At 45.3% G+C, this 10522-nt stretch overlaps 1 protein-coding gene across 1 annotated transcript in view; it reads right to left on the bottom strand.

Moving 5' to 3' along the window:
- Positions 1-341: 341 nt before the first annotated feature.
- Positions 342-10522, bottom strand: part of angptl5 (angiopoietin-like 5) — a 31504-nt gene continuing 21323 nt past the window's right edge. Inside the window, exons 6-8 of the mRNA XM_078222784.1 lie at positions 9652-9772; positions 7284-7469; positions 342-944 (exon numbers count right to left, since the gene is read on the bottom strand). Of these exons, the coding sequence (XP_078078910.1) occupies positions 631-944; positions 7284-7469; positions 9652-9772 (621 nt within the window). The 3' untranslated portion in view covers positions 342-630. The remainder of the gene's footprint in view (positions 945-7283; positions 7470-9651; positions 9773-10522) is intronic.

Genomic DNA, 10522 nt, shown 5'->3' with positions numbered 1-10522 from the left:
CTGATCATTCATTTAGCATGAGTGTGATATGAGACGTAATGACATAGGTGTACACCATTAAAAAAATGTTAATGGGATAGTTTATAAACAGAACAGGGTGCAAAAACCACTAACAAAATTCCCAGTCTCCATGAGCAATTCCCACTGGCACCACCAATATTTGCAGACAGGAAACTTACCTTAATATGTACCATAATGCATGAAGTATACACAACTGTAAATAAGAGATCAATGTGACTTATTCTGGGGGCTGGACTGCATCAATGGACATAAACAGCTCAAGATATTTAATCCTTTCAAGTTTTATAAATGTCACAGAATTTATAGATTTGCAATCCTAATCAGTATTATGTATTTATTGTGCAGCATATTGTTGTTAATACATTCCTTGTAAAATTTCCAGATGTGAAAGGATAAAAAAATTCGACTGTGTGATGAATAATTGTGATTAATATTGCTGTTAGTCAGCAGTATATTGGTTTACAATGTGAAATATATAGGATAATAGCCACTCCTAAAAGTAAAATGAAAACAAAAAGAAAAATTAGAGCTGTTAAATACGTGTTAATATGAATACAACAACATTCAATAATCACCTTCAAAGTTCAGAATCTTGGACAATGGCGAGCCCTAAAAATGTGGAATGGATCGCAGGAGGTTCATTGAAACTGACTTAATCTTGATTGGTACCCCATTTTTTCTCCATGTCTCCCAACGAATATGGGAAGTAGGTGAATTTTTTGTCACGAGGTAAGCCCCATTCAGGTTGGCCAGGCCACATTGATTGTACCACCAGCCAGTCTTATTCTGATAAACGCTGCAGCTGTCGACAGAACTTGCTTGTATATTACACTGTGATTTACAACCATCATTATCACGATCAAAAGTACTGAACAGCATTCCATTCTGATCATCCTGTGTTCCAAACCCTCGAAAAGCGTCCCCTGAATAAAAAAAATACAATCAGAATCTGACGAAGCTGAAGACTTTGTGTGAAAACATGCCTATTCACATTGTAATAATCTATATGCAATATGGAGAGAATCTACTTCAATTTTTTTTTTCTGAAATGACTCACTTATATAGGATTCTACTCACAACTATTCACTTTAACTTAGTAAATTCATCAACTGCACATTAATTACTAAAAATAAGAAGTTGTTTAAAGATGCAGTCAAAATGCCAACATGATCCTGTCATGATTTGGAACATTTTGTTGTGGTATCATTCTACATGTATTCCAGTAATAATTTAGAGAGAGAGATAAAATGCAAGTTTTTCACTTTTATTATATTTTGTGATATTATTGCTCTGAAGTATATACATTATATACCAAGTCCACAACACCAAACAAATTTTAAAACAGATAAAGGATGCTATCCTTTTAAAATGCATTCATTTTCTATTCCATCAGTAATACGCCACAAAGAAAGGTTTGATGACAGAACTTTCTAATAACTAAAGCTATTCCCAAAGAACAATTTAAATCTCACTTAAGGAAAAAACAAGATCCTTGTTCAGCAACTACACTTTATAATAGAAGTGATTGGATTCTGAGGTCCTCATTTTCCATTGAAAGCTTCACTAAATTATCGTTTGCCTCCATAAGAAAAATGATTCCACTGCAAAACTGATCAATTGGTTATAAAGGCTTAGGGATGCTCTGAGGATATGAAAGAGTCTATAAATGAAATTCTTTCTTTGCCACAGAGGTCCAATAATGAGAACACAAAAATCAAACCAAAATCAGAAACACATTTGATTCCCGAAATTCTCTGCTAACATATCAATTAAAAATAAACAAAAATCATTGTAATATTCCAAGGTGCATTTGTTTTCATCTGCACAAATACTAAGGGGGCAATCTTACCAGCACGTCGCACCAGTCAATTGGTGAGCCAGTAAGATCGCAAAAGAGCCAATAGCTTCATCTTGTGAAGCTCTGACATCCCCAGGGTCTTCGAGGACCAGCCCAGGCTGCCAAGATGGTTCATAGGGGGCAACGGCTAGCCGCTAACGACTTGGTTGATGACGCCAATGTGGAGGCCTGAGACTGATGCAGTAATCCATTATAATAGGCCCACACTGCCACTGGTGCATCAGGCTCCTGAAGACGCTGTCTGGACTGATCTGGTGCGACCCTACAGTACAGCCCCCTGTGGGTATTCTGCATCATCATGGTCTGCTGGACTCCACAATCTGGCATAGCAGCAGGGAGATTTCCTGGAGGAGGAGGAGGAGGAGGAGGAGGGTGACCAGGCAGAGCCCCTGAGGTGAAGTTCTGGAGGAGGAGGAGGCAGAGGAGGAGCCAGGAGATGGAGGATATGCACCAGCAAGAGCCTGGCAGGGCAGGGTGGCAAGGGAGGGCCTCATTGCCACAAGTTTCAATGACTACGGGGCATGCGATCCACCTCCAAGCCCACCCCTGGTGTCTGCAAACCCCCAACCCTTGTCCACATTCCCCCACCATGTGCCTCATTGACATTACACCAGGGTGATGGGCCTCAGTCGGCCGTGTTAACGAGTTACTGGTCCAGGCAGAAGGGTGACGACAACTCACTATGCGGCACACTGTGATTCAGCCCCAGTACCACATGTCTGACTCCTACCTGTTCTAAGACTCACATTGGCACCTGGGCCCACATCTGACTGAGGGTCGGGGGCTCAACCATCAGGTTCAATGCCCCCAGGCGTGGGAGGGTAGGTGGCTGGTTTGGGGAGGGGGGAGGTGGGTTCCCAGAGTCTGGCCGGTGCTGGGGATGCCATGCCAGGTTGTGTGACACAGTGGGCCAACAGGGTACCCACTTCTGGGACAGCTTGGAATGAGCACTTTGAGTCCTACGCCAGTCAGGGGTCTGGCACAGATGTTGGGAAATATGGACCACATATTCAGTGGGCCAAAGGGCCTCTCCTGCGCAGAACGACACCCTAAGCCTCTCTGGGTGCGGTTGGGATACGGTCATCCCTGTGAGAGGCGAATCACAGACAGATTAGTCACAGCTGTGGGGTGCAATAACATTTATTGGTGAAACTAACAGAGCAACAACATTAAGTGATGATATTTAACAGTGCAATAAAGCAGTTTCTAAACAGTGTCTAGTTCCGTAAACGTAACTAGTGCCAATCTTCACCTGTGCCCTCTTGGTGATCCTACAACTTCTTAATCTTTCGTGGCCGACCGCCACACTGAGGTATTCCCCCAGAATGTACACCGGAGGTGGAGGCTGTCAGCTGTGTTCCATACCCCATGGCCTGTGATGCCCTTGATGAGTGTCCCCTGCAGGATCTGGAGGCCCCCAGCAACCTTCTGGAGTCCCGGATATATCCATGCCACCTTGTTTACCCCACTGCCCATGAGATGCACCGGTGTCAGGAAGGGGGGATTTGTAAGACCTGGTGACAGCAGAGTCTTCCAGGAGCATGGGCTCCAGCCCATCCCCCTCCCTTGGGGTGCCAATGGGCCCCTGGGTCACTCCATAGGATGGCGGAGCAGCTGAACTGAGCTTCAGAAGCCCTGGCGTCACTGGCTTTGCCAGTACTGGAGACCCAACTGTGTTTACCCCATGGTGTGCAAGCCCTCGGCGATGGTCCTCTGATTCTGGGCCAAGCTCTCAATGCCCACAGCAAGAGCCCTCTGGGACTGAGCCAAACTCTGCAGCTCCTCAGTGATGTCCCGCTGTGACTAGGCATGCTCTCAAAGCCAGCATTCCATGATCCGCTGAGTCTTGAGAATGCTTCCGAACCCCTCAGGCATCACGTGCTGTGCCTCGACCATTTCCTACCCCAGACTTTCCACTGCCGATGCCACACTTGCAATGTTGGACTGGGTAACACACAATTCTGGCAATATCTCCTTCACCTGCAGTCTATGGGACTCCTCCCAACAACCTCTCAGTTGTTGCAGTGTTCCTGACAACACCACCTGCATTCCCCGGCCCTGCTGCTGCATCTTCAGCAGCTCAGGGAGAACTAATTGCAGTGACCCTGGACATGGCTTGGGACCAGCTGATTCCTTACCTCCGACAGACCTCTGCATGACCGGGACCTCAGCATTCCTGCCTCCACCTTTAAATTATTCCTTGTTTTAGGCAACTGGGAGATGGAATGAACTGTAAGGCCTACTGGGTGAAGTCTGTAGTGAAGGAAGCAAGTTGAAAAAAATTGGTGCAGCACCTTCCCATACAAGGGCAAAGGAAGGACAGCAGCAGCAATATTAAAGTAAAATTAAAGTTTATTTATTAGTCACAAGGTTTACATTAACACTGCAATGAAGTTACTGTGAAATTCCCCTAGTTGCCACACGCTGGCGCCTGTTCAGGTCAATGCACCTAATCATGTGGCCAAAGTCAGAGAACCCATCCTGGAGTTCACAGGGTCACCACAGAACTCAGCAGGAAGGAGTACGAGGAGGAGGAGGAGATACTCCCTCAGAGAAGGGTGCACCATTTCCAAAGAAGTTCTCTTGACATGACCAAGAGGCATAGTAGGTTAAATCTCCAATTTTTAAAAGAAATGGTCAGAGACTTCTGTGCCATGGTGGAAGAAGGTCTTGTGACACAAACAACCAATCTCCTTGCCCTGCATTTTGCACTGAAGATTACTGACTTTCAATATCTATGTGGCTTGCCTCTTTCAGGGTACCACCACAGATCTCCAATCTCTCTATTAGCTGTCCACTGGCGCATCACCACCCCCACAAATGCACTCTTTGCTTGGTCAGACAATGCATCAACTTCCCCATAGATGTGGTGTCGCAAATGCAAAGGGCTATGGACTATACTTCCACAGTTAACTTCCCACAAGTTTAAGGATTGTATCTTTGTCACTATAATACAGTGGCCTAAGACATCCATGAATAGAATATCATCCCATTCCATCAATGTGCAGGTTGTGTTCCACCACAATAAAACTTTCTTGCATATGCGTGCACATCTCCCTGGCAGATGCCATGACTTGTTTATTCTGAGACATTCATGCCTACCATAACTTTTCCAGCCCAGATCCCAAGTCTGAGGTTGGCTTCTGGGGAACAAAGGGTACCTATTAAGAAGCTGGATGCTACTTCCTTGAGACAACTGGGGAAAGGGCCCCATTGCTATTGTAACAGCTACTTGCAGACAAGAACAACTGTCGAACAGGCTATTGGCCTGTTAAAGATGCAGTTCAGATGCCTTGATCACTTGGGTAGAACACTCGAATAGGCATCTGAAAGTGTGTTTGGGATAGTGGTCATTTGCACTACAATATGGAGGGCCACTCATATGGAGAGGCCAGAGGTGGTAAAAGACTTGAATCTTAGACAAGGAGTTGGAGGAAGAGGAGGGCAAGAAGCAGCCCGTCGACCCTGATGGAGATGCTACTGAGGAGGAGGGTTACAATGGAAAACATCCTGACAGACAGGCACGAATACCCATTTTATCTTGCATCCAGGGATGAAGATCATCACTGTGCTGAAGGATCTAAACAGGCATTCAATGTGTCACCCAATGACTGCTTGGACCTACATGAGTGCCCTGGCCATATATTCACCAATATGCCAAGGATATGTGCCAAGTGTACCCTAGCTGGTGCGTCATTCAGCAATCAACTATCACAGGGACATGTGAGCTTATGCCAAACAACTCACCTTTCCAAGCGCAAGAGGTCATGGAATCAATTGTGGCACTGGATTTATGGCCCCTTTCGCATTCATTGTGGATGCGCTATATCCTGTCTTATTCCCTTGGCAGTTCTGGAAGCATTCTTCCTTCCACTGGATAGAGAAATTTCCTCCTGTATTGCACTTCCTAGACCAGAATCTTAAGGTCCTAGTCACAGAACCTGGGTGTTATCTCTCTCACATCTTCTGGAGCTGTCCTCTGTATCATTTAGGCACGACAATGAAGAAACCTCATAGACAAGTAAGGCTTCTTGCTTTATGCAGTGCAACACATAACCTGCATCCGTTAACATGTAGGAACATAATTATCTAGTTGGGTGACCTGGCATTTGTTGTTTTACATTAACATGGCTTGTTGGGTTCCAAGCAAAACATATTTCTGCTGACCTGCACCTTTGAGTCACAGTTATCTATGAGGATAATGGACGAAGCGTATTTGGGTGCACACACGCTGATGGATGAGTGGTGAAAGGGTAAGTGGAAAGGCAAATGTTTTCCATGAAGCATCTAAAATTCAGCCCCTGAGGTATTATGACAAACTCAGCTATTGCAAAGAATCAGGACCTGCTGAAGCATTCAAGATGCAATCATCTGTATGGCTCGATCTTGTGAAGCTCTGCCGGCATTCAGTTGCTGCTGTGTGGTCCTTCATCAAACAAGGTCAACAAGGCAGCATTAAAATCTATAGTTCTGATGGAAGGCCCACAATGTGCAATTAACTAGTTGGCCAACAATTGCAGTTCTTACTCTCCTGATTGTTGACAGATGTCTCTTCCTACAAATCTGCAAGACGCCATCAGCTTCATCCTCACAGCAGAAACAGCGTCTGAAGTAGCCCTTTTTTGGGTCTGAGTCATGATCTGCCCTCATCATCAGAGCCCAACTCTGCCTCTGATCCGCTTCCAGGATCAGGCAGGCTACTGTTCATCATGTCCTCACACCCCTCTAAAGTGAAAATTGAACATAATGGGCCATTTTTATTGAGGCAGGTGTGCTGAGTCCAGAAATTTCCTGATTCAGTTCTTGTGATATGATGACATGCACTTGTAAAGGACCATATTTTAAACTACTGTCAATCATACCTATCTCTACAGAATATGTTGCATTCGTCCCTTAACTCGTAGTTGGTCTGCAAGCAGCAGTAGTAGAAGTCAGATGTACTGTGCATAACCTTCTAGTGGTTCGTGGTGGGAGATATAGGAAGGATATCAGAGGTAGGTTCTTTACGCAGAGAGTGGTTGGGGTGTGGAATGGACTGCCTGCAGTGATAGTGGAGTCAGACACTTTAGGAACACTTAAGCGGTTATTGGATAGGCACATGGAGCACACCAGGATGATAGGGAGTGGGATAGCTTGATCTTGGTTTCAGATAAAGCTCGGCACAACATCGTGGGCCGAAGGGCCTGTTCTGTGCTGTACTGTTCTATGTTTGAACATTATCTGTGCATAGTCTTACCTTCATATAAAGAACCCACATTGTTTCACCAATCCTTATGTAAGACCGGTACATATAAGTCAAAGAGAAGAAGACCGTAATATCTGATTTCATGACTTATGGCATCAATTGAGGTACAGACAGGTTGTTTTAGGTGAAACCGCAAAGGAATCTACAAATTAATCATACCAGCAGTTCCAGTAAAATGTCCAATGTGGATTTTGAACTGTTCATTTTCATCATCAATATAAAAATCCTCATAAGATGCATAAGCTGTATTTCCATCATCTGATTCCAAGGCGACAAGAAGACTGAACTTGGTGTTTTTCTGATTCACTATGTGAAAGATATTTCTTAATCCCAGCCAGAACTCACCTGTTTAAAAATCAGAAAGTAAATTTGTGATAAAATACTAAACTTTTCTCCTGACCCTAAAACTGTAAATAAAAACAGAAAGTGAAAAATCTTACCAAAAAATGGCAGAGTGTTGTTTCCGGTGAGAAAACCAATGTATTTTCCTCCAGCAAAACCAATCAGTTTTCTTTCAAGATTTTACGACACTCTGGCTAAAAAAATTCAAGGAGCATGTTTCATGCCGTCATGTAGGGGGCAGGGCCTAAACGTGCCAGCAAAACTCGACTGCACAGAGATCGGGGCACCATGTTTAAAGGGCGGCCCAGTCAGAACCTGAGTAAACCTCTCCCACAGCCCACTACGGAGGTCTCAGGGCCCCACCCACTCCCAATTGGATCATCGACCCTTCTCTCCCCACCCCTGATCGACCCACTCAATCATCGGCACATTCCCACCTTCTCCTCCCTGCTCCAGAGTCTGAGCTGGCATCTACCTCCACCAACGCCCCTGCAAATGACCAGAGCCAGCATCCACTGTTCCTCCATCCACTCCTGGCCACCACTATATCTAAATGAATCCCCCCCCCTCAAATGAGGCTCCCACTGGGGCCCACCCCTTGGCACAGGTTGGCACTGCCATGTTGGCACTGTCAGGTTGGCATGGTGCCAACCTGCGCGAAGGGGCAGTGGCAGGATCGTTGCCTTTCCCACAGGGGCTATATTTACTTTTACGTTCCTGCGGAGGCCCCCATAAGAGGTCCATGTCTAAATGAACCTGTTGTAAATGGCGCCGTCATGATGTAATGTTGGCGCATGCTGAATATCCATTGACGGGGGAAGTCCCGGAGAAAGTGCTCGCTAATGACATGCTAATGCATTAAAATGGGATTTCTTGCAACTCCACTGGTGAGCGGTCAGTGAGGTCATAACTCAGAAACTCGCCAAAGTGAATCACGCTCTCCGGATTTTAAGCACACACCATCTTTCTGGCAGACAGAGAGTGTGGGCTCAAAATCACCCCAGAAAGTCTGGGTCTGCCAGCATCTATAATGAGGAAAGACAGTTAAGCATTTTAGTTGTAAAACTAAGGTAAGGAGGCACCCCCCCTTATCCCCAACCTCCTCGGTGGCCCCCACGGCCACCCTTCACTCCAGTGGGGTTGGGTCACCAGCTCCCATTTGGTGGAGAGATGTTCTAAACTCGACCTTAGTGCAGCACTCATGACAATGGGGAGAAGCTAGTGGGCCTGGAGATTTCAGTCCTGGGTTAATGGAATTGAAATCAACATTTAAATATTTAAATCAGCTTTGCGCCAACTTCTGGTGCAGAGCTGATGCCAGCAGAAATCCGGGGCTCAGAGACGCATGGAGGCCGTGACGCCCAGTGGGGAGCCCGCTAAACAGCCTCCGCTGATGTCTCCCGGCCTGCAAGCGGGCTGGGCGAATCGGCCCATCCTCCCCCCCCTTCCCCAGCCCACCGGTGTCAATGGTGCATGAGCACATGTATGACCAGCCCTTCTGGTACAGACATTAGCAAATGGACAGTGAACATCTACCAAATGTATGCAGAGCAGGCAGATCATGACATTGATTAAAAGCTAATGCTAATTTGACACTAGTGGTGCCATTTTGGAACTCAAAAATCCAACCAATGCTTTGGGTTAACCTCATACAGATGCACACATGTGCACACATCAGCAACAGGAAGGACTCCCACAAACTATTTAAAGGGATCATCAATTACTTTCAGATTAGGTTGATTTCCTGTTGCTATGGTTATGATTCAATAGGTGTTTGGTGCTTTTTATATGCTTCCAGTTGCCAAAGTCTACAAAGAAATGTGTTGAAGAACATTTTTCTGACTTCAAGAGTTCTGCACAAAACAGTTGCTCGCAGACATGGGTGTATTATTAGGCATTCCCTCTAGGCATTTCCATTTCTTCCAATTCTTTTGTCAATAGCAATACTTGGGGCAACAGAGACTCTCATCCCCACAGGCAATACACAGAACTTTCAGGGTCCAAGCATAGCCAAGTCCCAGCCTAATATACAACTTTTCAAATCTACTCCAATCAGAGTTACTACTGGAGTGAATTGGTAAGTCATTGGACTGTTACCCCTAATATTCTTGTACACGACAAGTTAGTGGCATAAGACTTGAAATGGATAAAAACATTTTTCTTCATCATATTGTTGAATATATACCACCAAGGTCACCAAAGCCATCCATGTACTCTGCCCACGTTCGTTCAAATTCAATAATTCCATCAATCCGTTTCTGAAACACAGTCCAACCACCACCCATGTAGTCCATCTCACAGAACACCTATAAGATAAGACATAATTGTAATTAGGTTTTAGGACTAAAGGTATCTGCGTTGAGAAGGAGAACATCAAAGTAAGTTCTCACAAATACATTTTGATTCAGAGATCCAGTTGAACTGCCAAAGGCCATTGTGCATGAGGGACTGAAGATTGGAAAGAGCAAAAGAGAAATCATAGTCAATTAGAAAGTAGTGATTAGTTGAATATGAGTTGAGTTTTAAACTCCTGGAGTAAAGACTAAGCTAGGCAAGTAGTTCCATCACTGTGAAGCTTTGGAAAAATAAATTACAATGGGAGACTGTACAATGGCGCTTAACTTCCTCGGAGTGGTAATTACTGGCAGATTGTCACTCTGGATGGACTTATCCTCACTGAAATTCTAAAACCCCTGTCCCACCCAACCTTCTTCACTCAGGTTGGGTGAGATAAGAACAGCGTAGCACGCCTCTGGCTGCAGCGGTGAGGAGTATCTGTGGTGCTGGAAAGAAAGGACATCCCAATTTATATGTCACTAGCTGCCATAAAGGAGATGTTTGAAGGGACAATTTAAAACAAAAAGGTATGTTTCAGAGGTAAGTAGGGGAAGGGGGTTGGGTCAGGCCTTGGGGAAGAGGTTTCGGGTTGGACCAGGGAGCAGGAGAGCTGGGTCAGGGGTGAGAGTAGTGTGGGGGATCCACTGGAAGGTCATGTATATGCGGAGTGTCCAACGCAAGGCTCAGTGTGGGTGTTTACATTGTTACTCTGGAGTTTT

This window comes from Mustelus asterias, chromosome 10, assembly GCF_964213995.1.
Source record: "Mustelus asterias chromosome 10, sMusAst1.hap1.1, whole genome shotgun sequence".
Classification (NCBI taxonomy): Eukaryota; Metazoa; Chordata; class Chondrichthyes; order Carcharhiniformes; family Triakidae; genus Mustelus; species Mustelus asterias.
This window is presented reverse-complemented; position numbering and strand designations above follow the sequence as displayed.